The 23,169-nt window shown below is 50.7% G+C and overlaps 1 protein-coding gene across 1 annotated transcript in view; it reads right to left on the reverse strand.

Moving 5' to 3' along the window:
• The window catches only part of LOC127574418 (potassium voltage-gated channel subfamily H member 2-like), a 69,248-nt gene that overhangs the window by 11,722 nt on the left and 34,357 nt on the right, over positions 1 to 23,169 (reverse strand). Inside the window, 7 exon segments of the mRNA XM_052023423.1 lie at positions 2,460 to 2,556; positions 3,023 to 3,216; positions 4,330 to 4,438; positions 4,440 to 4,583; positions 10,062 to 10,261; positions 17,856 to 18,255; positions 19,483 to 19,908. Coding sequence (XP_051879383.1) covers positions 2,460 to 2,556; positions 3,023 to 3,216; positions 4,330 to 4,438; positions 4,440 to 4,583; positions 10,062 to 10,261; positions 17,856 to 18,255; positions 19,483 to 19,908 — 1,570 coding nt within the window.

Consider the following 23,169-nt stretch of genomic DNA (forward strand, 5'->3'; position numbering starts at 1 on the left):
ACACTCCTGGCTTGTGCCTTGTGACTGAGGCAAATGCTAGGGAGTGAATGGCTCACCACAGGATATCCACCCTCTGGTTAGCAGTGTGGTCACAATACTTGTGGGTGTATTTCTGTCTGTACCACAGGGATGGGGCTGGGACCTTTATTGTTTGTAGTGTATCTAAGTGATTCAGATGGGAATGTTGGGGCATGACTAGTAAGCCTGCAGATGACATGGAAATTGGTGGAGTCGTAGATAGTAAAGAAGGTTGTCCAATGACACAGGGACATGGATCAGCTGGAAAGTTGGGTGGAACAGTGGCAGATGGAATTTAATCCAGACAGGTGTGAGGTGATGCACCTTGAAGAGTCAAATTGTGTAGGACATGTAGAGTAAAGGGCAGGGACCGTAGGAGCGCTGATCTATGGAGAGACCTCGGGGTGCAAGTCTATAGCTCCCTGAAAATGGTGACACAGGTGGATAGTGTAGTGAAAAAGGCATCTGGTACGCTTGCCTTCACAGGCTGAGACATCGAGTACAAGAGTTGGGACGTCACGTTGCAGCTGTACAGAACATTGGTCAGGCGGCACTTGGAGTGTTGTGGACAGTTCTGGTCACCGCACTACAGGAGGGATGTGGTACGGACAGGAGTGCAGGAGGGATTCACAGGGATGTTGCCTGCAATGGACGGCTGTGGTTATCAGGAGAGGTTGGATGGGCTGGGATTGTTCCCACTGGGATGCAGGAGGTGGAAGGGTAACCTCATCCAGTTCTAAAATTATGAGGGGCATAGATAGGGTAGATAGAGTCATTTTCCCAGGACAGGGGAGTCTAGAACCGGAGAGCACAGGATTCAAACTGAGGCGAGAAGTTGAAAGGAGACCTGAGGGGCAACTTCAGAAGAGGGTGGTGGGTATCTGCAACGAGTTGTCAGAGGTGGAGAGGCTGCCTGGGTCCAGTCGAGGTTATTGCCGTGTGCACCAGTTGGTGAGGTACAGGTACAGTGAAAAACTTGCTTGCAGCAGCATCACAGGCACGTAGGTACAGACCACACAGAGCATAAGTTATAATAAATTATACCAGACAGTGAAGAAAAAGATGCAAAACTAGACCTTAGTGCAAAAACACACAATGAAAGACAAGTCTATGGCAGTGCAAGAGGTGGTCCGCAGTGTTCCGTCGCTGAGGGAGGGTTTGGGTCGTGCTGGTTGGTTCAAGCACCTGATGGTTGAAGGGAAGTAGCTGTTCCTGAACCTGGTGGTGAGGACTTCAGGCTTCTGTACCTCCTGCCTGATGGTTGCAGTGAGAAGATGGCACGGCCTGGATGGTGGGGATCCTTGATGATAGATGGTTAGATGGTGCCTTCTTCAGGCTGGGACTGTTTTCCCTGGAACGAAGGAGGCTGGTGGGGGGGTGGGGGTGACCTTACTGAGGTTTATAAAATCACAAGGGGCATAGATAAAGGTGGGTGGTCAGTCTTTTTCCCAGGGTAGGGGATTGCAAAACTAGAGGGCAGAGGACAACCTGAGGGTGGTGGGTATGTGGAACAAGTGGCCGGAGGAGGTGGTCGAGGTGGGTACGATTGTGGTTAAAGACATTTGGACGGGTACCTGGATGGAAAGGTTCAGAGGGATATGGACCAAACGTGGGCAACTGGGTCAGGATGGATGGGTTAGGCCGAAGGGCCTGTTTCCGTGCTGTACAGCTCTGTGACTCTGGGAGAAACTGCATCAATGCTAACCTTCTCGGCCACCTACACTCACTCCACACCCACATTGGGGCTGTATCCTGCGATGCCTCATCTATTAACAGGTCTGTCCAAAGGTCTGGTAAACGCAGTGACAGTATCTGATTCCCCCGCCTCCCCCGGCCCTGAGTTCCCAACATCTCCCACTCTGTGAGAGCAACCAACCCCTCAGTAATAATATTTATTAACCACACGTACATCGAAACACACAGTGAAATGCACCTTTTGTGTAGAGTGTTCTGGGGGCAGCCCGCAAGTGTCGCCACGCTTCCGGCACCAATATAGCCTGCCCACAACTTCCTAACCCATACATCTTTGGAACGTGGGAGGAAACCGGAGCACCCGGAGGAAACCCACGCAGACACGGGGAGAACATACAAATTCCTCACAGACAGTGGCCGGAATTGAACCCGGGTCGCTGGCGCTGTAATAGCGTTACACTAACCACTACACTACGGTACCTGCCCACACAGTGCCTGTCACAAACCCATGCCCCCTGCTTCTGATGCCCCTGCCATGGGCAAAGACTCGACTGTATCCATGCCCCTGGTGTAAACCCTCCCGACCAGGTCACCCCTCAGATCCAGAATAAACAGTCCCAGCCTGTCCATTGCTACACCACCACCTGCAGGATCCCACCACATTACTCAATACCTCACCAGACCTCCCTGCGGTGGTCTAAGGCCTGGGGGTTCCTTCCTGGTGCCTCCCGTCCACCACGGCCCCTTACCGTGCTCTGTCCTCCTCCGAGACTGCAGCTTCCTCCTGCGCAGACAGCCAGAGGGAGACGACTCCTCACCGGAGCTCGAACCCGGCATTGTCGAGGTCTGCGGGAAAAGGCGGGGGGGGGGGGGGTCACAGTGGGAGCAGAGACCGTCCGCACACCCACCCCACCTCTCCCCTCCCCAAACCAACCCCACCCCTTCCCACCACACCCTCCCAACCCCACACACCCTCCCCACCATTTCCCCACCCACACCCGCACCCCACCCCCTCCCCAACACCCACCCTAACTGCACCCCCACCCCTCCCACCATAACCCCCTTCTTATCCCTACCCCAACACAATCTCCCCCTCCCAGCTCCTCCCCACCCCAACTCCACGCCATCACCCCCTCCCCAACCCAGCCCCTCCCCTTCCCTCCCTACACCCTATCCCCTCCCCACTCACCCCTCCCCCACACCGGAGCTCAAGCCCGGCATTATCACTGCTCCCTGCCACACCCCCAAGCCCCTCCCCCATCATGGGGGGAGCAGGGACCAGCTCCCTCACCCACCCCCTGCCCTCACTCACATCGCGCAGGTTGAAGGTGATCTCCAGGTTGGACCAGAAGTGTCCCGAGAACTCTGGGTAGGTGTCCATCACTTCCAGCAGGTCCTCGCGCTGGATACGGTGAAGGTCACAGTAGGTCAGCGCCCGCACGTCTGCGCTGGACTTCCCCGCCCGTGCAAACAGGTTGATGGGCTCCCCAAACACATCGTTCTTCCCTGGGGACAGGGAGGGGGCCACAGACTTAGAGAGGGACGGTGGCTGTGGGACCACCAGGCAGCAGCTTGACATCAGGAGATCCTGCCGGGTCCCTCACCCTAGGCCTGGCCTTTCACCCTGGGCCTGGTCCCTCACCCTGGGCCTGGTCCCTCACCCTTTCTGGGAGGGTGCTGGGGAGAGCAGGAGTCCCAGTGAGATGGGAACCGGTCCTGTCACAGTGGAGCCACAGCCCCACAGACCTGTGTTTGATCCCGACTGTCTGTGTGGAGTTTGCACGTTCTCTGTGACCGCATGGGTCTCCCCCGGGTGCTCTGGTTTCCTCCCACATCCCAACAACGTGCGGGTTGGTATAAATTGCCCCCAGTGTGTGGGTGAGGGGTAGAATGTGGGGGGAGGGTTAATGGGGATGTGGGAAGAATGGAACGGGATCGTAGAGTGTTGTGACCGGAATTGGCCGTGGGATTGCACTGTCATCATACCAGAGAACCGACCGCATGGAAACAGGCCCTTTGGCCCAACGGGTCCCTTCTGACCAAGCTGCCCTGTCCAATCCAGTCCCATTTGCCCGCATTTAGCCCATAACCTTCTGAACCTTTCCAATCCATGGACCTGTTCAACTACCTTCTAATCGTTGTTAATGTACCTGCCTCACCCACTTCCTCTGGCAGCTCATTCCATATACTCACCACCCCTCGGGTCCCTTCTAAATCTTTCACCTTAAACCTGTGAAGAAGTTGCCCCTCGGGTCCCTTCTAAATCTTTCACCTTAAACCTGTGCCCTCTAGATCTCAATTCCCCGACCCTGTGCATTCACCCTACCGATGCTCCTCGTGATTTTATACACCTCCATAAGGTCACCCCTCAGTCTCCTACACTCCAAGCCCACCTGCCCGCCCTCACCCCGAGTCCCGGCATTGCACCGAGTGACCATCCAGGAGTGGTGGGATCTGTGTCCTGGAGTGAGTGACAAGGGGTAACCCCCCCCCCACCTCCACAGGGGAGACACCCCACCCCATGGGGGGATAACCCCCCTGGAGAGACCCCACCCCCACGGGGTAGACCCCCATGGGGGTGACCCCCCCACCCCACAGGGGAGAACCCCCCCCACTCACCAAGGATGGCCAGCACCAGGTTGTCACGCAGCACCTCGATGGAGCCACGGGAGATGAAGTAGAGCGCGGTGAGCACATCGCCGGCGTGCAGCAGCGTGTCCCCTGGGGGGGGCGTGCGTGGTGCGGAACCGGATGGCCAGTGCCCGCAGGCAGCCCCCCGAGGCACCGTGGAACGCCTGGCAGTGCTGCAGCAGGCTGCGGTTCAGGTGCAGGCAGATGTCCGCCTGTAGACAGTCGGGGAAACCCTTCAACACCTGTAGTGGAGGGGGAGTAGGGGAGAGAGGGGAGGCGGGGGGATAGGGGAGGGGGAAGAGGGGAAGGGGGAAGAGGGGAGGTGGGGGGGAGAGGGGGGGAGAGGGGGGGAGAGGGGGGGAGAGGGGGGGGAGAGGGGGGAGAGGGGGGGAGAGGGGGGGAGAGGGGGGAGAGGGGGAGAGGGGGGAGAGGGGGGAGAGGGGGGAGAGGGGGGAGAGGGGGGGAGAGGGGGGAGAGGGGGGAGAGGGGGGGAGGGGGGGGGAGGGGGGGGAGAGGGGGGGAGAGGGGGGAGAGGGGGGAGAGGGGGGAGAGGGGGAGAGGGGGGAGAGGGGGGGAGAGGGGGGGAGAGGGGGGAGGGGGGGAGGGGGGGGAGAGGGGGGAGAGGGGGGAGAGGGGGGAGAGGAGGGAGAGGAGGGAGAGGAGGGAGAGGAGGGAGGGGGGAGGGGGGAGGGGGAGAGGGGACGGGGGGAGAGGGGACGGGGGGAGAGGGGACGGGGGGAGAGGGGACGGGGGGAGAGGGGACGGGGGGAGAGGGGAGGGGGGAGAGGGGAGGGGGGGAGAGAGGCGTGTTATTGTGTGTAGTTCTAATAAAGAACTACAGTTCCCAGCAGGCAATGCAATGGGTCACATGGGGAAACAGGAAGTGGTTGGAAAGAGTGGGAAAAGCAGCCAGCCTGGGGTTGTAAGTCTGTGCAGTCTGTTGTTTTGTTTTTTTAATAAATGTTCCGATGTTAAACCCACACCAAGTTTGTCTCGTGATGAAGAACAAACATAACATGGTGTCAGAAGTTGGTGTGAGGTCTGAACAGGGAGAGTAGATGAATACTGTGTGCAATCGAGAAAGAGACTCAGTGAGTACGAAAGAAAAGCTGTAAAAAGACGGAGAAAAAGCCGGCCGGCCGGCGAGAGAGCACATTGTTCCTGAAGTTCAGCAGTCACCGGATTTGCCGAGAGAGATTCAGGTGAGAGGCCGAGAGTTCCCGTTATGGATAAGCTAAGTCCTCCCAAGACTATGCAGTTTACTGGCAATCTAGCCGATAATTGGAAACGCTCCCAACAGCGATTCAACATATATCTGGATGCTAGTGGAGTGGGAGGGAACGATGAAAAATTGAAAGTGTCTATTTTTCTGCACGTGATTGGCGAAGATGCTTTGGACGTCTATAACAGCTTTCAAGTTGATGAGACAGCTTTTGAGTTGGGCACCTTGATGGAAAAATTTGAGGAGTATTTTATCCCAAGTAAAAACATCACATTTGAGGGATATAAATTCTTTTCCTGTGACCAGAAACAAGGTGTTAGCTTCAACCAATACTTAGCTGAGCTTCACACACTGAGTAAGTCTTGTGAATTTGAAGATTTGAGAAACTCACTAGTTAAAGACAGAATAGTTTGTGGAATTCCAGGTAATGGACTCAGAGAAAGGCTGTTGCATGAAAAAGATATGACCCTGGAAAAGGCGGTAAATATGTGTAGGTCAGCAGAAACCACACGAGCACAAGCTAAAGAGCTGTACAGAGCAGACACAACAGTACATGCTGTGAAAACAGAGGAGCAGCTCCCAAGGCATTTCCAAAAGCAACAGCAAAGCAAAGAGGAAGGTTCAAACAGCAAATGCAGCAGATGTGGAGGTAAACGCATTCCAAAGATGTGCCCTGCTTATGGGAAGTCCTGCAATAGCTGTGGGAAGAAGAATCACTTTGCAAGGTGCTGCAAAGCTAGGGCTAACGAGAGAAAGGTGCACACAGTTGATGAGAAAATGGAGGAATTCTTTGTGGATTCTGTACAGACTGGGGCTGCTGGTAAAACAGAATGGATTGTTCCAGTAACTGTGAATGAGACAGTAATTCCATTCAAGCTTGACATTGGAGCTCAGGTGAATCTGTTATCCATGGATGATTATAAGACTCTCAGGGTAAAGAGTAAGATTTACCCTGTGAAGTTAAAAGTGACAGGCTACACTGGAGAGAAAGTTCCAGTGAAAGGGGGCTGTAGGGTGACCTTTAAGCACAAAGGGCGGCACTTAAAATCACAGTTACTGATTGTAGAAAAGAGAGTGCAGCGAATATTAGGTCTGAGTGCATGTGAAAAGCTCAACCTAGTGAAAAGAGTTTTCATAGTAGCTTCACATACCAAAGATGACCACACAACACTCATGGAAGAGTATGCGGATGTCTCTGCGGGGCACGGATGCTTACCTGGTGTACACAAAATTCACACAGATGAGGCAGTGGCTCCTATTGTCCATGCATGTAGGAAAGTCCCATTTCAACTTAAAGATAAACTTAACCAAGAACTAGCATGCATGGAACAGATGAATGACATACAGAAAATTGAAGAACCAACAGATTGGGTGAGTTCACTGGTCATTGTGCAAAAGAAAAATGGAGCATTGCAGATATGTCTAGACCCAAGAGATCTCAATAAAGCCATCAAGAGAGAGCATTTTAAAGTGCCAACCTGGGAGGAGATCATGTCCCGGTTTTCAGGTGCCAAATGGTTTAGCAAGCTCGATGCATCGTCTGGATTTTGGCAGATGAAGCTTGATGAGGCAAGTTCGAGACTGTGCACTTTTAACACACCACAGGGAAGATATCGCTATCTTCAGCTCCCATATGGGATCCTGTCCGCACCAGAAGTCTACCATAAAACCACCCACATAATTTTCGAGGCATACCTGGTGTCGAGACCATGATGGATGACATCATCGTCTGGGGGTCCACCAAGGAGGAACATGATACTCGACTGAGACACGTGCTTGATGTGACAAGGATGTCAATTTGAAATTAAATAAAGAGAAATGTGAGTTTGGTGTGAAGACGCTGACCTTCATAGGAGATGTCATATCTGAAGAGGGAGTGAAGCCTGACCCAAGAAAGACGTCAGCCATTGAAAACATGGAGAGGCCCCAAAACAAAGACGAGGTGAGACATTTCTCAGGGATGGTGACTTACCTGGCTAAGTTCATCCCTCGACTGTCAACAGTGTCAGCGCCACTTAGGTCATTCCTTGAGCAACAAAATGAATGGATTTGGTCTCATGAGCAAGAAGAGTGTTTCCAGACGTTGAAAAGGGTCCTAACTGAAGAGCCCGTGCTGAAGTTTTATGATCTGAAAAGGTGTATCAGGATATCAGCTGATGCATCCCGGCACAGCCTTGGATCAGTACTACTGCAGCAACATGATGGCAAATGGCAACCTGTGGCCTATGTATCAAGGGCCTTAACAAGTGCAGAAGCCAACTATGCACAAATAGAGAAAGAGCTTCTCGCCACTACATATGCATGTGAAAGGTTCCATCAGTACATCTATGGGAAGCTATTGAAGTGGAGACAGACCATAAACCATTGGTCTCAATTATGTCCAAACCACTGAATGACTGTCCCATGAGGATACAGTGCATGTTGATAAGGCTGCAGAAATATGATGTGAAGATGATCTACACACCGGGAAAATATATGTTTGCTGCTGATGCCCTGTCTCGAGCAGTCGACAAGACAGAAAAAACTGACCAACAAGTTAATGCAGATACACAGGCCAATGTTGACATGACAGTCACCTCTCTTCCAGTATCTCCGGATACAACAGAGCAGATTAGGAAAGCAGCAGAGGCAGATGAAACAATGACAGTACTCAAGGATACAATATGGAAAGGATGGCCAGAAGCAAAGGATGACTGTCCAATGTGTATTCGGGATTATTGGGCATGCAGAGCTGAACTGTCAGTAGTGAAAGATATGGTTTTCAAAGGGAACAGGTTTGTGATTCCAGTGTCACTATGCAAGGAGATGCTCCAGAAGATACTTGAAGGGCATCCTGGGGAGGAAAAATGTAAACGTAGAGCACATGAAGTGGTGTACTGGCCAAGAATGAACCTAGACATCAGCCAGATTACTGCTTCATGTGAAATGTGCCTTACCTACAGACCAAAGCAGCAAGCAGAACCACTTACACCACACCCTGTACCAGACAGGCCGTATTTCAAAGTTGGATTGGATTTATTTGACTGTAATGGGAAGAGCCATATTGTTGTAACAGACTAATTTTCCAATTACCCAGAGGTTGTCACACTGCAATCAACGTCCAGCAAAGCAGTTATCACGTTCCTGAAAGCTGTGTTTGCGAGGCATGGAGTTCCATGATTGTCATCAGACAATGGTTCACAATTTTTGAGCTGTGAATTTGAATCCTTTGCCATTGTTTGGGGGGTTTCGACATATAACCTCAAGCCCACATCACCCAAAATCTAATGGCCTAGCAGAGAGTTCAGTTAAGGTGGTGAAGGGCCTCATGAATAAAGCACAAGATGGACGAGAGGATTTCCATAGAAGTCTAATGATTTACAGAAGTGCGCCACTGCAGAACGGCCTTTCACCAGCCCAAATGCTGATGGTTTGACGCATATGCACTAACCTTCCAATACATGAAAACCTGTCGACCCCTGAAGGAGCACACGAGGTCAAACAGGCTGAAGAGGAAGGGAAAGAAAATCAGAAACGGAATCACAAGACAGCGAAAAGCCGACCAGTCCTAAAGCCTGGGGATCAAGTGCGAATCCGAGATCATGATTCTGGCACATGGTCCATGCAAGGAGTTGTGCAAGAGGAAGTAAATCCACATTCATACCAGATCCAGACGGAGCGAGGGACACCTCTGAGGAGGAACCGTGTGGATCTATGACCACAAGCTCCAACCCATGGGTGTGACCCATCTCCTGTCAGTACACCAAAGGGGCCAGCATATGGAGAAAATGAACATGTGGACTAGAGTTCCCAGGAAAACACCTGCAGAAACAAGGACCAGACCAAAAAGGACCATTAAACCTCCTCAGAGACTGATTGAAAGCTGCTGAGTGGACAAGGGTTCTTGGCGGGTTTATAAGGACAAAGTATTGTGTTTGTTTTTCTTTAAAGGGGCAAGATGTGTTGTTATGTAGTTCTAATGAAGAACTACAGTTCCCAGCAGGCAATGCAAGGGGTCACATGGGGAAACAGGAAGTGACTGGTATAAAGAGAAGGAAAGCAGCCAGCCTGGGGTTGGTTAATAAAATGTTCAGGTGTTAAACCCACATGAAATCTGTCTCTCGATGAAGAACAAACATAACAAGGGGGGAGGGGGGAGAGGCAGAGGGGGGTGAGGAGGACCAACTGACTCCATCTGGTCTCACAGAACCACCCCCCTCTCTCCCCCATCTCCCACCCCACCCTCCCCTCTGATGACCCCCCCCCCCCCCCCACACACACACACTCAGGGCCCATTCTCTGCCAGAATGACCACCACAGCCCCACACGCAGACCTGCAACACAACCCATGACCGCTCAGCATCCAGCCCACAGTTCAGAGGTCAGTGGTGTGGTTATCAGGTCAGTGGGGTCACTGGGGATGTGGGTGAGGTCAGACATGTTGTAAAGGCACACCATGACCCTGACTTCCTGTGACCCTGACTCATCATGACCCTGACCCACCCTGACCCCAACTCACCGCGTTCATGTCGATGCCGTTGGTGTAGGACCAGGCGTGCTGGAAATACTCCTCCAGCCGCTGGCGCAAGGGATTAGGGATCTGGTGGAAGCGGATGAACTCCCGGACTCGCAACATCTGGGTGTGGTAGCGAGCCGTGCCTGAGTACAGGCGCTGGATGATCGCAGAGACATTGCCAAAAATGCTGGCGTACATGAGAGCTGTGGAGAGAGAATGTAGGGTAAACGCAGGGAAGGCAGCACCACGGCAGGGCTGGTGGGCTGAGGGCATCTCAGTACAAGGAGCAGGACCCAGGGCAAGAAACAACTGGCTGGAAGAACTCATCCAGAGGGGGCTTCTTGACACTAAATGTAGAAAGTCCACCTAGGGTCGGGGTTGTACAGGACTGACGCAGGTTTTTGACCCAAAATGTCATCAATTCCTCCCCCCCCCCCCCCCCCCCCCCACAGATGCTGCCCGACCCACTGAGTTCCTCCAGCAGATTGTGTGTTGCTCCAGATTCCAGCATCTGCAGTCTCTGGTGTCTCCAGGTGAACTTAGAGCCTGGAACTACAATGTTGTAGCCTCACAAAGACTCCGCTGAGAGAAGGGCAGGACTGGCAGCCCAACGTTCCTAGATTCAGATGTTTAAACACAATGGAGAGGGATGTACATGAGGTGGGGAGTTCCTGTGCTGATCAGGGAGAACGTCACAGCTGCACTCAGACAGGGCATCCTGGAGGGTTCGTCCACTGAGGGAGTATGGGGAGGGCTCAGGAATAAGACAGGTTCTATCACTCCGATGGAGTTATACCACAGGCCTCCCAACAGCCAGCGGGAGATAGAGGCAGATCGTCGACCAACAGGGTTATTATACTGGATAATTTTTAAACTTATAGAGTCATAGAATATCACAGCATGGAAACAGTACCTTTGGCCCAACTGGTCCATGCTGACCAAGATGCTCTATGCAAGCTAGTCCCATTTGCCAGGGTTTGGCCCATAACCTTCTAAACCTTTCCAATCTATGTACCTGTCCAGCTGTCTTTTAAAAGTTGTCATTGTACCTGCCTCAACCACTTCTTCTGGCAGCTCGTTCCACATAGATACCACCCTTTGTGTGAAAAGTTGCCCCTCAAGTTCCTATTAAATCTTTCCCTCACACCTTAAACCTGTGCCCTTTAGTTCTTTATTCCCCAACCCTGGGAAACTCAGTGCATTCACCCTATTTGTGCCCCTCATGATGTTATACACCTCCACAAGATCACCTCTCAGTCTCCTATGCTCTAGGGAATGAAGTCCTAGCCTGTCCAACCTCTCCCTGTAACTCAGTCCCTCAAGTCCTGGCAACATCCTCGTACATCTTTTCTGCTTTCTGTCCAGTTTAATAACATCTTTCCTACAGCAGGGTGACCAAAACTGAACACAATACTCCACGTATAGCCTCACCAGTGTCCTGTACAACTGCACCACAACCTCCCAACTTCTACACTCAGTGCCCTGACTGATGAGACCAGCGTGCCAAAAGCCTTCTTCACCGCCCTGTCAACCTGTGCCTCCACTTTAAGTGAACCATGCACTTGTACTCCAAGGCCCCTCTGTTCTACAACACTCCCCAATATTGACTGGGATTCCCTTATTACAAGACGCTTAGATGGGGCAGAATTTGTTAGGTTCATCCAGGAGGGCACCTAGATACAATATGTTCATAGTCCAACCAGGAATGGGGCCATTCTGGACCTTATACTGGGAAATGAGCCTGGCCAAGTGATCGGTGCTTCAGTGGGAGAGCATTTTGAGAACAGTGATCATAATTCTTCGAGCTTTAAGATAGTTATGGATAAGACTGGCCCTCGGGTGAAAGTGATAAATTGGGCTGGGCTAATTAGAACAGAACAGTGCAGCACAGGAACAGGCCCTTCAGCCCACAATGTTGTGCCAAACTAATTAAATTAGTAATTAAACACCTAACTTAACTCATCCCTTCTGCCTACACATATCCCTCCATTCTCTGCTCCTTTATGTGCCTATTGAAGAGCTTCTTAAACCCCTCTATCATTTCTGCCTCCTCCACCACCCTGGCAGCCCGTTCCAGGCACCCACCGCTCCCCGTGCAAAAAATACACATCTCCTTTGAACTCAGCCCCTTTCACCTTAAATGCATGCCCTCTGGTATCAGACATTTCGACCCTGGGAAAAGATACCAGCTGTCTACTCTATCTATGCTTCTCATAATCTTATAAACCTCTATCAGGTCTCCCCTCAGCCTCAGCCGCTCCAGAGAAAACAACCCAAGTTTGTCCAACCTCTCCAAAGCCTCTACATCCTATAATACAAAGCACATTGATGAAGGTAGAGCCGTCTATGTGGTGTACATGGATTTTAGTAAGGTGTTTAAGGTTCCTCATGGAAGGCTTATTCAGAAAGTCAGGAGGCATGGGATCCAGGGAAACTTGGCTGTGTGGATTCAGAATTGGCTCAACCATAGAAGGCAGAGGGTGGTGTTAGATGGAGCATCTTCTGCCTGGAGGTCAGTAACCAGTGGTGTTCCACAAGGATCTGTTCAGGGACCCCTGCTCTTTGTGATTTTTATAAATGACTTCGATGAGGATGTGGAAGGGTGGGTTAGTAAGTTTGCTGATGATACAAAGGTTTGTCGTGTTGTGGATAGTATAGAAGGTTGCTGTAGATTACAACAGGATATTGATAGAATGCAGAGCTGGGCTGAGAAGTGGCAGATGGAGTTCAACCCGGCAAAGTGTGAAGTGATATGCTTTGGAAGACCGAATTCGAAGGCAGAATACAAGGTTAATGGCAGGACTCTTAGCAGTGTGGAGGTACAGAGGGATCTTGGGGTTGCGCAGGTTGATAGGGTTAAGAAGGCGTATGGAGTGTTGGCCTTCATTAGTCGGGGTACTGAGTTCAAGAGCCGCGAGGTGATGCTGCAGCTCTATAGAACTCTGGTTAGACCACGCTTGGAGTATTGTGTTCAGTCTGGTCGCCTCATTATAGGAAGGATGTGGAAGCTTCAGAGAGAGTGCAGAGGAGATTTACCAGGATGCTGCCTGGATTGGAGAACATGTCTTATGAGGATAGGTTGAGCGAGCTAGGGCTTTTATCTTTGGAGAGGAGGAAGATGAGAGGTAACTTGATAGAGGTGTACAAGATGATAAGAGGCATAGATCGAGTGGACAGTCAGAGACTTTTTCCCAGGGTGACAATGGCTAACACGAGGGGGCATAATTTTAAGGTGATTGGAGGTAGGTATAAGGGGGATGTCAAGGGTAAGTTTTTGTTTTACAGAGTGGTGGGTGCGTGGAATGCACTGCCGGCAGAGGTTGTGGGAGCAGATATATTAGGGACATTTAAGAGACTCTTAGATAGACACATGAATGATAGAGAAATAGGGGGCTATGTGGGAGGGAAGGGTTAGATAGATCTTAGAGCAGGATAAAATGTCGGCACAACATTGTGGGCCGAAGGGCCTGTACTTTGCTGTTGAGTTCTATGTTCTATAATGGGGTGACCAGAATTGAATGCAATACTCCAGACACAGCCTAACACAACTTTATGTCAGGCTGCATCTGTAGCATTGCATTCAATTCTGGTCGCCCCATTTTATAAAGCTACAACATAACTTCCTGACTCTTGAACTCAATACTTCGACTAATAAAGTCAAGCATGCCGTATGCCTTCTTTACCGCCCTATCCACCCGTGCAGTCACTTTCAGGGAACTGTGGACTTGGACACCAAGATCCTTCTGGACATCAACACTGTTAAGGGTCCTGCCATTAAATGTGTACTGTCCCTTTATGTTTGATCTCCCAAAGTGCAATAGCTGACACTTGGCCGGGTTAAACTCTATCTGTCATTTCTCCACCCATATCTGCAGCTGATCTATACCCTGCTGTATCTTCTGCCAGTCTGCTACACTATCCACAACACCACCAATCTTCGTATCATCTGCAAACTCACTAACCCAGCCATCTACATTTTCATCCAGGTCATTTATATAAATCACAAACAGCAGAGATCCCAGTACGGATCCCTGAGGAACACCACTAGTCACAGACCTCCAGCTAGAATGAGTCCCACGGACCACTACCCACTGTCGGTAGATCCAAACTGTGCTGTACATTGTCTACGCAGTATTAATATTTACTCTTTTTTACAAAATGCTATCATGCAGCTTCCACTTTACAGTGGTTCTGAAAGCCTGATTCAGATGTGCTCTTCAAAGAAAACCCTATTTTTGATGCGCGGTAGAAAACGGCCAATTGACTGTGGACCCCATGCATCTTCATTCTCTGTTTTTACCTGTACTACATCAATGCACTTTGTACTAACTCAATGTAACTGCAGTGCGTAATGAATTGACCTGTACGATTGATTTGTAAGACAAGCCTTACACTGTACCTCGGTACAAGTGACAATAATAAACCAGTACCAGCCTCCCATGAGGGACCTTGTCAAACGCCTTACTGAACCCATGCAGACAACATCCACTGCTCTAACATCATCAATCACCCTTGTCACTTCCTCAAAAAACTCAAGTTACTAAAGCACGACCTGCCCTGCACAAAACCATGCTGACTGCCCTTAATTAGGCCATAGTTTTCCAAATTTTCCCTGCTCCAATTTAATACTCTCCCCCAAGGTCTCATCTCTTGCCTCTCTCAATAGCCTGGGGTATATCCCACCAGGCCCTTAATGTTCTTTAAGAGACCCAACACTACCTCCTCTTTTATCTCAAAATGCCCGAGCATATTAGCACACTCCGCACTGATCTCACTGCCCTCCACCGACACAAACTACTCATTTAGGAACTCACCCACATCCTCCGCCTCCAAGCACATGTTCCTTCCTTTATCCTTGAGTGGTCCTACCCTCTCCCTAGTTATCCTCTTGCTTTTGATGAATGTACAGAGTGTCTTGGAATTCTCTTTAATCCTACTTGCCAAGGACTTATGATGGCCCCTCCTGGCTTTCCTAATTTCTTAAAAGTTCTTTTCCAGCTTCTTTATAACCCTCAAGGGCTCCACTTCCTAAACCTGACATACGTTTCCTTTTTCTTCTTGACTAAATTCACCACCTCTCTCGACATCCAAGGTTCCCTCACCCTGCCATCCTTGTCCTTCCTTCTTACTGGAACGTCACTGTCCTGTACTCTGTGCAGTTGGTCTTTAAACACCCTGCACATGTCAGATATGTACTTGCCCAAAAACAGCTGTTCCTGATTAATTCTCCCTAGTTCCTGCCTAATGCTCCCGTAATTTGCCCGGCTCCAATTTAATACTCTCCCGCAAGGTCCATACTTATCCTTATCTGTAGCTATCTTAAAACTTAAGGAGTTGTGGTCACTGTTCCCTAACTGTTCTCCCACTAAAAAGGTCGGTCACCCGGCTAGGCTCATTACCCAACACCTGGTCCTGTACGGCCCCTCCTCTCATTGGACTATCTACATATTGATCTAAGAAACCCTCCTAGATGCACCTAACAAATTCTGCCCCATCTAAACCTCTTGCACTAAGGAGGTCCCAGTTTATTGGGTAAGTTGAAGTCACCCACGACAACAACCCTGTTTTTACACCTTTCCCTGATTCACCTGCATATTTGTTCCTCAATGTCCCGGTGGCTACTGAGGGGTCTGTAGTATAATCCCATCAGAGTGATTGCATCTTTCTTATTTTTGAGTTCTACCCATATAGACTCAGTGGATGAGCCCTCCATGATGTCCCCTCTGAGTGTAACGTTATTAGACGGGAACTGGGGAGGGTAGATTTGGAAAGGCTGTTTGAGGGCAAGTCCACATCTGACACATGGTTTAAAGGCCAGTTGGTTCAGGATCAGCATGTTCCTGTGAGGATGAGAGATAAGGATGGCAAACTTCAGGAACCTTGGGTGACGAGAGCTGTTATAAGTTTAGTCACCAAAAAAAACGTACATAAGGGTTAGGAAGCTGAAATCAGACGGGGCGCTTGAAGAATATAAAGGAAGCAGGAAAGTACATAAAGAATCAGGATGGCTAAAGGGGGGCCATCGAATGTCCTTGGCGAGTGGGTTTAAGGAGAATCCCAAGGCATTTAATCTGTACATTTGGAGCAAGAAGGTAGCTGGGAGAGGGTAGGACCACTCAAGGACAAAGGAGGGGATTTATGCCTGGAACCAGAGGAAGTGGGTGAGGTACTGAATGAGTACTTGGCATCGGTATTCACCAAGGAGAACGACATGGGTGATGGTGAGATCAGAGAAGGGTGTGCTGATATTCCGGGGCATGTCCATATAAAGGAGATGGAGGTTTTGGGTGTCTTGAGAAACATTTAAGTGGATAAGTCTGCAGTGCCTGATGGGCTCTGTTCCATGATATTGAGGGAGGCCAGGAAGGAGCAACACACAAGGTGTTGGAGGAACTCAGCAGGTCAGGCAGTATCTGTGGAGGGAATTGGACTGGAAAGATGGAGGGGAAATAGTCAGTATAATGTGAGGGGAAGGGGTGGAGCAAGAGCTGGCAGGTGAGGGGGGTGATAGGGAGACGGGGCAGGGGGAGTGGGAATGATGCCAGAAGCTGGGAGCTGATAAGTGGAAGTGAGAAAGGGCTGAAGATGATGGAATCTGATAGGAGAGGAGGGTGAAAGGGAATGGAGGAAGGGAGGTGGGGAGGGGAACTGGTGGGAGGGGTGTGTGGGTGGTAGGCAGACGGAGGGGGCGGGGTGGGGGGGGAAGAGATAGGGTGATGGGGGCCAATGGGATCAGGAGGAGAGAGAAAGGAAAAAAGGGGCAAAGGGACGGGGAGTGAGCAGTTACTAGAAGTTAGAGAATTCGATGTTCTTGCTGTCAGGAGATCGCTGGGACCTTGGCCAAAATCTGTATCCCCTTTAGCCCCGGGCAAGGTCCCAGAGGACTGGAGAGTAGCCAATGGTCCTTAGTTTAGGAAGGGCAACAGGGACAAACCAGGAAGTGAGCCTGACGTCAGTGGTGGGGACACTATTGGAGAAGGTTGTTCGGGACAGGATTTACTCACGTTGGGAAAAGCACGGACTCTGTAGGAAAAGTCAATGTGGCTTTGTCTGGGGAGCAGGAGGAGGCCACTTGGCCCTGCTACCCCATTCTATATCATGGCTGATCATCCAAATTCCATCCCCTCTTCCAGTTTGTTCCCATTATTCCTTGGGTCCCGAGAACGACTTCTATAAATATGTAATGATTTCTCTTCAACTGCTTTCTGTGGCAGAGAACTCCACTGGGTCACTGTTCTCTGGGGAAAGGCATCTCAGTCCTACCTAGTTTCTCTAGACCTTGGACAGGACCCCTGGTCCTGGACTCCCAGCACCTCATCTCTGGCCCTGTCAGGATGTTGGGGCTTTCCCCTCACTCCTCGACTCTTGTGAACAGACACCGAATTGCCCCAATTGGTTGCACCTCCCCCTTCCCCAATCTACTGTGGTTCAGGTAATACTCTGCCCTCCAGTCACTGCACCAGAGTGGATCACCTCCCACTGGCCCCCTTTATCCTGCCCCTGCCCTGCATCCGCCCACTCCCTCAACCTGTCCAACCAACCCGGAGCTTGTCTGATCCGTCTCAGGGTCCCCGTTAACCCACCTGGTCTCACCCCACCGCAGACACTCAACACAGACACCCTCCCTCCCAATGAGAACCGATGTGTATCACTCTCCCAGTCCTGGACCAGAACCATCCACTCTGCTTCTCTCCCCACAGCTGCTGCCTGACCTGCTGGGTGTTTCCAGCATCTTCTGATTTCATCCCCAAATGTGAATGGATTGGCTGAAGCCTCTGCCAGCTTCCTGCCACTTACAGCCAATGAGCATGACGCAGATGGAGAAGATCTTCTCTGAGTTGGTGTTGGGCGAGACATTCCCAAACCCCACGCTGGTTAAGCTGCTGAAGGTGAAGTAGAGTGCAGTGACGTACTTGTCCTTGACGGTGGGGCCAGAGGAGGTGTCGTTCTCGCTGTACTGTTTGCCGATCTGGTCACCCAGCGAATCCAACCAGCCGATCCTTGGCCGCAGGAAGCTCCGCTCCACGTTGCCGATGGCGTACCAGATGCAGGCCAGCCAGTGGGCGATCAGGGCAAAGGTGCACATGAGCAAAGAGAGGACAGCCGCTCCATACTCCGAGTAGCGGTCCAGCTTACGAGCCACACGCACCAAACGCAGGAGGCGCGCGGTCTTCAACAGGACAATCAGAGTGGTTGTCTGCAAAAAACAAGAGAGTGTGAGACTTGCTGACTGTCTGTCCCACTGACTGACCAACTCTCCATCCAAATCAATGTCTGACTGTCCATCTGACTGACTCACAACTTGGGCTAGTCCCTGACCCTGTCTGGCCAGTTGTCTGACCGACTGTCCATCTGACTTGGGGGAATATTTTGAATTGGGAATTGGACAGGATCTGGCAGAGGTCGATTGGGTGAGCCTGTTTGAAGGGAAAGGAACAAACAGCAAGAGGGAGGCTTTTAAGAGCGAGATATCAAGAGTCCAGGGGCAGCGTGTTCCTGTCAGGGAGAAGGGTAAACCTGGCAAGTTTAGGGAACCCTGGCTGACAAGAGATATTGAGGCTCTGATCAGGAAAAAGGAAGCACACATTGGCTTTAGGAGGTCAGGGATGAGTGATTCCCTTGATGACTATAAAAAGATCAAAAATACTCAAGAGGGAAATCAGGAGGACAAAGAGCGGGTATGAGAATGGATCTGGCAGTTAAGGTTAAGGAAAATCCCAAGAGGTTCTGTAGCTAAATTAAAAGTGTGGCCAGGGAGAAAGCAGGCCCTCTAAGAGGTCAGCAGGGCTGCTTATGTCTCAAGCTGCAGGAGATGGTGGGATTTTTAATGAATATTTCTCCTCGGTGTTTACTGAGGAGAAAATCATGGTTGCTCAAGAGATAATGGAAACAAGTGGAGATGTTTTGGAGGAAATTCATATTACCAGGGAGGAGGTATTTGCAGCCTTACAGTGCATTAAGGTGGATAAATCCCCAGGGCCTGACCAAGTGTATCCTCAGACTTTGTGGGAGGCTGAAGAAGAAACTGTGGAGGCCCTTGCTCGGGACACTGACCATTGGACACTGACTGGGGTGTGGGCTCAGGACACTGACCATTGGACACTGACCTTGGTGTGGACTCGGGGCACTGACCGGAGTGTGGGCTCGGGACACTGACCGGAGTGTGGGATCGAGGCACTGACCGGAGTGTGGGATCGAGGCACTGACCATTGGACACTGACCTTGGTGTGGGCTCAGGACACTGACTGGGTGTGGGCTCGGGACACTGACCATTGGACACTAACGGGACAGGTATCCCAGCACTGACACTGAGTGATCTGAGTTCTGGCCTCACACACGGATCTGTGAGGCATCCGCATGTTGGTGTGAATCTGAGAGAACAGGAAGGCGTTGAATCCCGGGAACGCTGGCGGTCACAGCTCACCTCCTCTGAGCCGGAACGGAAGATGAGCAGATCGAAGGGTATGGCGGCCACCATGTCGATGAGGAACCAGCCCTTGAAGTAATGGACAGCTATCTTTGCTGGACTACTGACCACCTCGTCGTTGCTGTTGACGTAGGTGGTGCAGAAGTTAATGAGGATGTCGATAATGAACATGATGTCCACTATCAGGTCCACCACATTGAGGGGGTTGCAGGAGTATCCACAGTCCCTCCGCCTCACCTCCTCCTGGTCGTTCAGTAGGAAGGCTGCAGAGTAGGGTGTGAAGATGGCAGTGTAGATCACCAACAGGAGGATGAGCCAATCCCACACGGCCTTGAAGGGGCTGTAATGAAGAATGGTCCACTTATGAATCCGGGGAGCCTGCAGCTTGTACTCGGGCAGCACATCAGCTCCAAGAGACAGCACCTGGGGGAAGACGTGGGAGTTACTCAATGTGCCAGAGCCCCCCTCCCATTCCCGGCACCAACATACCGGGGCCTTTGATGTTCCTCTTAAATCATTGCAACACCCAAACAAATCATTCCCTACCCTCTCAAACCCCAAACATCAACTGCCCTCGAGCAACCACAACACTCCCAACCCAACCGGCCAATTAGAGAACACAGAACATCACAGCACAGTGCAGGCCCTTCAGCCCACAATGTTGTGCTGACATTTTATCCTGCTCTAAGATCTATCTAACCCTTCCCTCCCACATAGCCCTCTATTTTTCTATCATTCACGTGTCTATCTGAGAGTCTCTTAAATGTCCCTAAAGTATCTGCCCCCACAACCTCTGCCGGCAGTGCGTTCCACGCACCCACCACTCAGTGTAAAAAACTTACCCCTGACATCCCCCTTATACCTTCCTCCAATCACCTTAAAATTATGCCCCCTCGTGTTAGCCATTGTTGCCCTGGGAAAAGGTCTCTGACTGTCCACTCGATCTATGCTTCTTATCATCTTGTGCACCTCTATCAAGTCACCTCTCATCCTCCTTCTCTCCAAAGAGAAAAGCCCGAGCTCACTCAACCTATCCTCAGAAGGACATGCTCTCCAGTCCAGGCAGCATCCTGGTAAATCTCCTCTGCACCTTTTCTGAAGCTTGCACATCCTTCCTATAATGAGGCAACCAGAACTGAACACAATACTCCGTAGTGTGGTCTAACCAGAGTTCTACAGAGCTGCAACATCATCTCACGGCTCTTAATACCCCAACTAATGATGGCCAACACACCATACACCTTCTTAACAATCCTATCAACCTGCATGGCAATCTTGAGGGATCTATATACGTGGACCCCAAGATCCCCCTGTTCTTCCACACTGCTAAGAATCCTGCCATTAACCTTGGATTCTGCCTTATATTCGATCTTCCAAAGTGTATCACTTCACACTTTTCTGGGTTGAACTCCATCTGCCACTTCTCAGCCCAGCTCTGCATCCTATCAATATCCTGTTGTAATCCACAGCAACCTTCTACACTATCCACAACACCACCAACCATCGTGTCATCTGCAAACTTACTAACCCACTCTTCCACATCCTCATCCAAGTCATTTATAAAAATCACAAAGAGCAGGGGTCCCGGAACAGATCCCTGCGGAACACCACTGGTCACCGACCCCCTCTGTCTTCTATGGGTGAGCAAATTCTGAATCCACACAGCCAAGTTTCCCCGGATCCCATGCCTCCTGACTTTCTGAATAAGCCTTCCATGAGGAACTTTATCAAATGCCTTACTAAAACCCCTCACTCCAACCCAAGCAGCCAATCACAACCAGCACCAAAGGTCAGGATTGAACCCAGGTCTCTGGAACCATGAGGCTGTGCCCCTGTGTGCCCTTCATAGACTTTGACAAAGGTCCCACATGGGACACTGGTCCAAGGGTTCAAGCCCATGGGATCCGGGGCAAGTTGGCAAATTGGATCAGAAACCGTCTTAGTGACAGGAGGCTAGGGGTGATGGAGAGGGGATGTTCTTGTGAATCAAAGGACTAATAAGGGTAGGACAATGAATGGTAAGGCAGGATGTGGGAGCTGGAAGGTTATCAGGCAGCTTTGCAAACCATTGGTGGACCACAGCTGGAGCACTGTGAACAGGTCTGGTCAGGACACTGTAGCAAGTATGTGAGTGCACTGGAGAGGGTGCAGAGGGGATTGCCTGGGACAGAGCGTTTCACATACGAGGAGAGACCAGAGAGTATTTCCTCGGAATGGAGGAAGCTGAGGGTAACCTGATAGAGGCGTACAGAATGGTGACGAGCATGGAGGGATGACAGAGGGAAACTCTTCCCTATGGCAGAGGAGTCCAAAGTTACAAGGGCATCAGTTTAGGGTGAGGGGTTGGAGCGGATCTGAAGAAGAATGTTTTCCCCAGAGGGGGCTGGGATTGGGAATGCACTGCCTGATGGGGCGGTGGAGCCAGAGACCCTCACAGCTTGTTTCACTGAGGTACACAGGGATACGAACCTCAGAGGATACAATTGGATCTAGGGGCATGTCCCCCACAGTACAGTCAGATCCAGGGTTGTGTCCCCCACAGTACAGTCAGATCCAGGGTTGTGTCCCCCCACACAGGGCAGAAAACATTGGGAGTTATTTGTTGGTCACCAATGGTTGTACCATTGGGCACCATAAAACCAGGGAAGTAGAAAGTGTGACACATTGTGATAAAGTAAATGACTGTGAACCAAACCATGAAACTTGCTGTAATAAGGTGGAGATAATTTCCTACATTGACACAGCTACTCTGGAATGGCATTGAGTAGACTGGAAAGGGTTAATGGATCATGTTGTTTTCGGGGCCTTTGTGGAGAGTGCTGATAATGTGGTTGAGTCTTACAATGAGTTTGCAGGTGTACTTCAATGCAAAACTTGGGTCTGAAGTCTGAACAAAGGAAGCTGAAGGGTGGATAGGAGTTTGCTGCGTGTGGTTGGGAGGTGCAGCGGTGAACAGGCGATGGATGGTATTTAAAAACAATGCATACATTACAAGATATATGTACTCCTTCACAGCACAAAACCCAAGTACGCGACTTATCCTGGGCCCTGCCTTACGAGCCTGATTAAATTTTTTGAGGATGTGACTAAACACATTGCTGAAGGGAGAGCAGTAGATGTAGTGTATATGGATTTCAGCAAAGCATTTGATAAGGTACCCCATGCAAGGCTTATTGAGAAAGTAAGGAGGAATAGGATGCAAGGGGACATTGCTTTGTGGATCCAGAACTGGCTGGCCCACAGAAGGTGAAGAGTGGTTGTTGAAGGGTCATTTTCTGCATGGAGGTCGGTGACCAATGGTGTACCTCAGGGATCTGTTCTGGGACCCTTACTCTTTGTGATTTTTATAAATTACCTGGATGAGGAAGTGGAGGGATGGGTTAGTAAGTTTGCTGATGACACAAAGGTTGGAGGTGTTGTGGATAGCGTGGAGGGCTGTCAGAGGTTACAGCGGGACATAGATAGGATGCAAAGTTGGGCTGAGAAGTGGCAGATGAAGTTCAACCCGGATGTGTGAAGTGGTTCATTTTGGTAGGTCAAATATGATGGCAGAATATAGTCTTATTGGTAGGACTCTTGGCAGTGTGGAGGATCAAAGGGATCTTGGGGTCCGAGTCCATAGGACACTCAAAGTGGCTGTGCAGGTTGACTCTGTGGTTAAGAAGGCATATGGTGTATTGTCCT

This window comes from Pristis pectinata, chromosome 9, assembly GCF_009764475.1.
Source record: "Pristis pectinata isolate sPriPec2 chromosome 9, sPriPec2.1.pri, whole genome shotgun sequence".
NCBI classification, from domain to species: Eukaryota; Metazoa; Chordata; class Chondrichthyes; order Rhinopristiformes; family Pristidae; genus Pristis; species Pristis pectinata.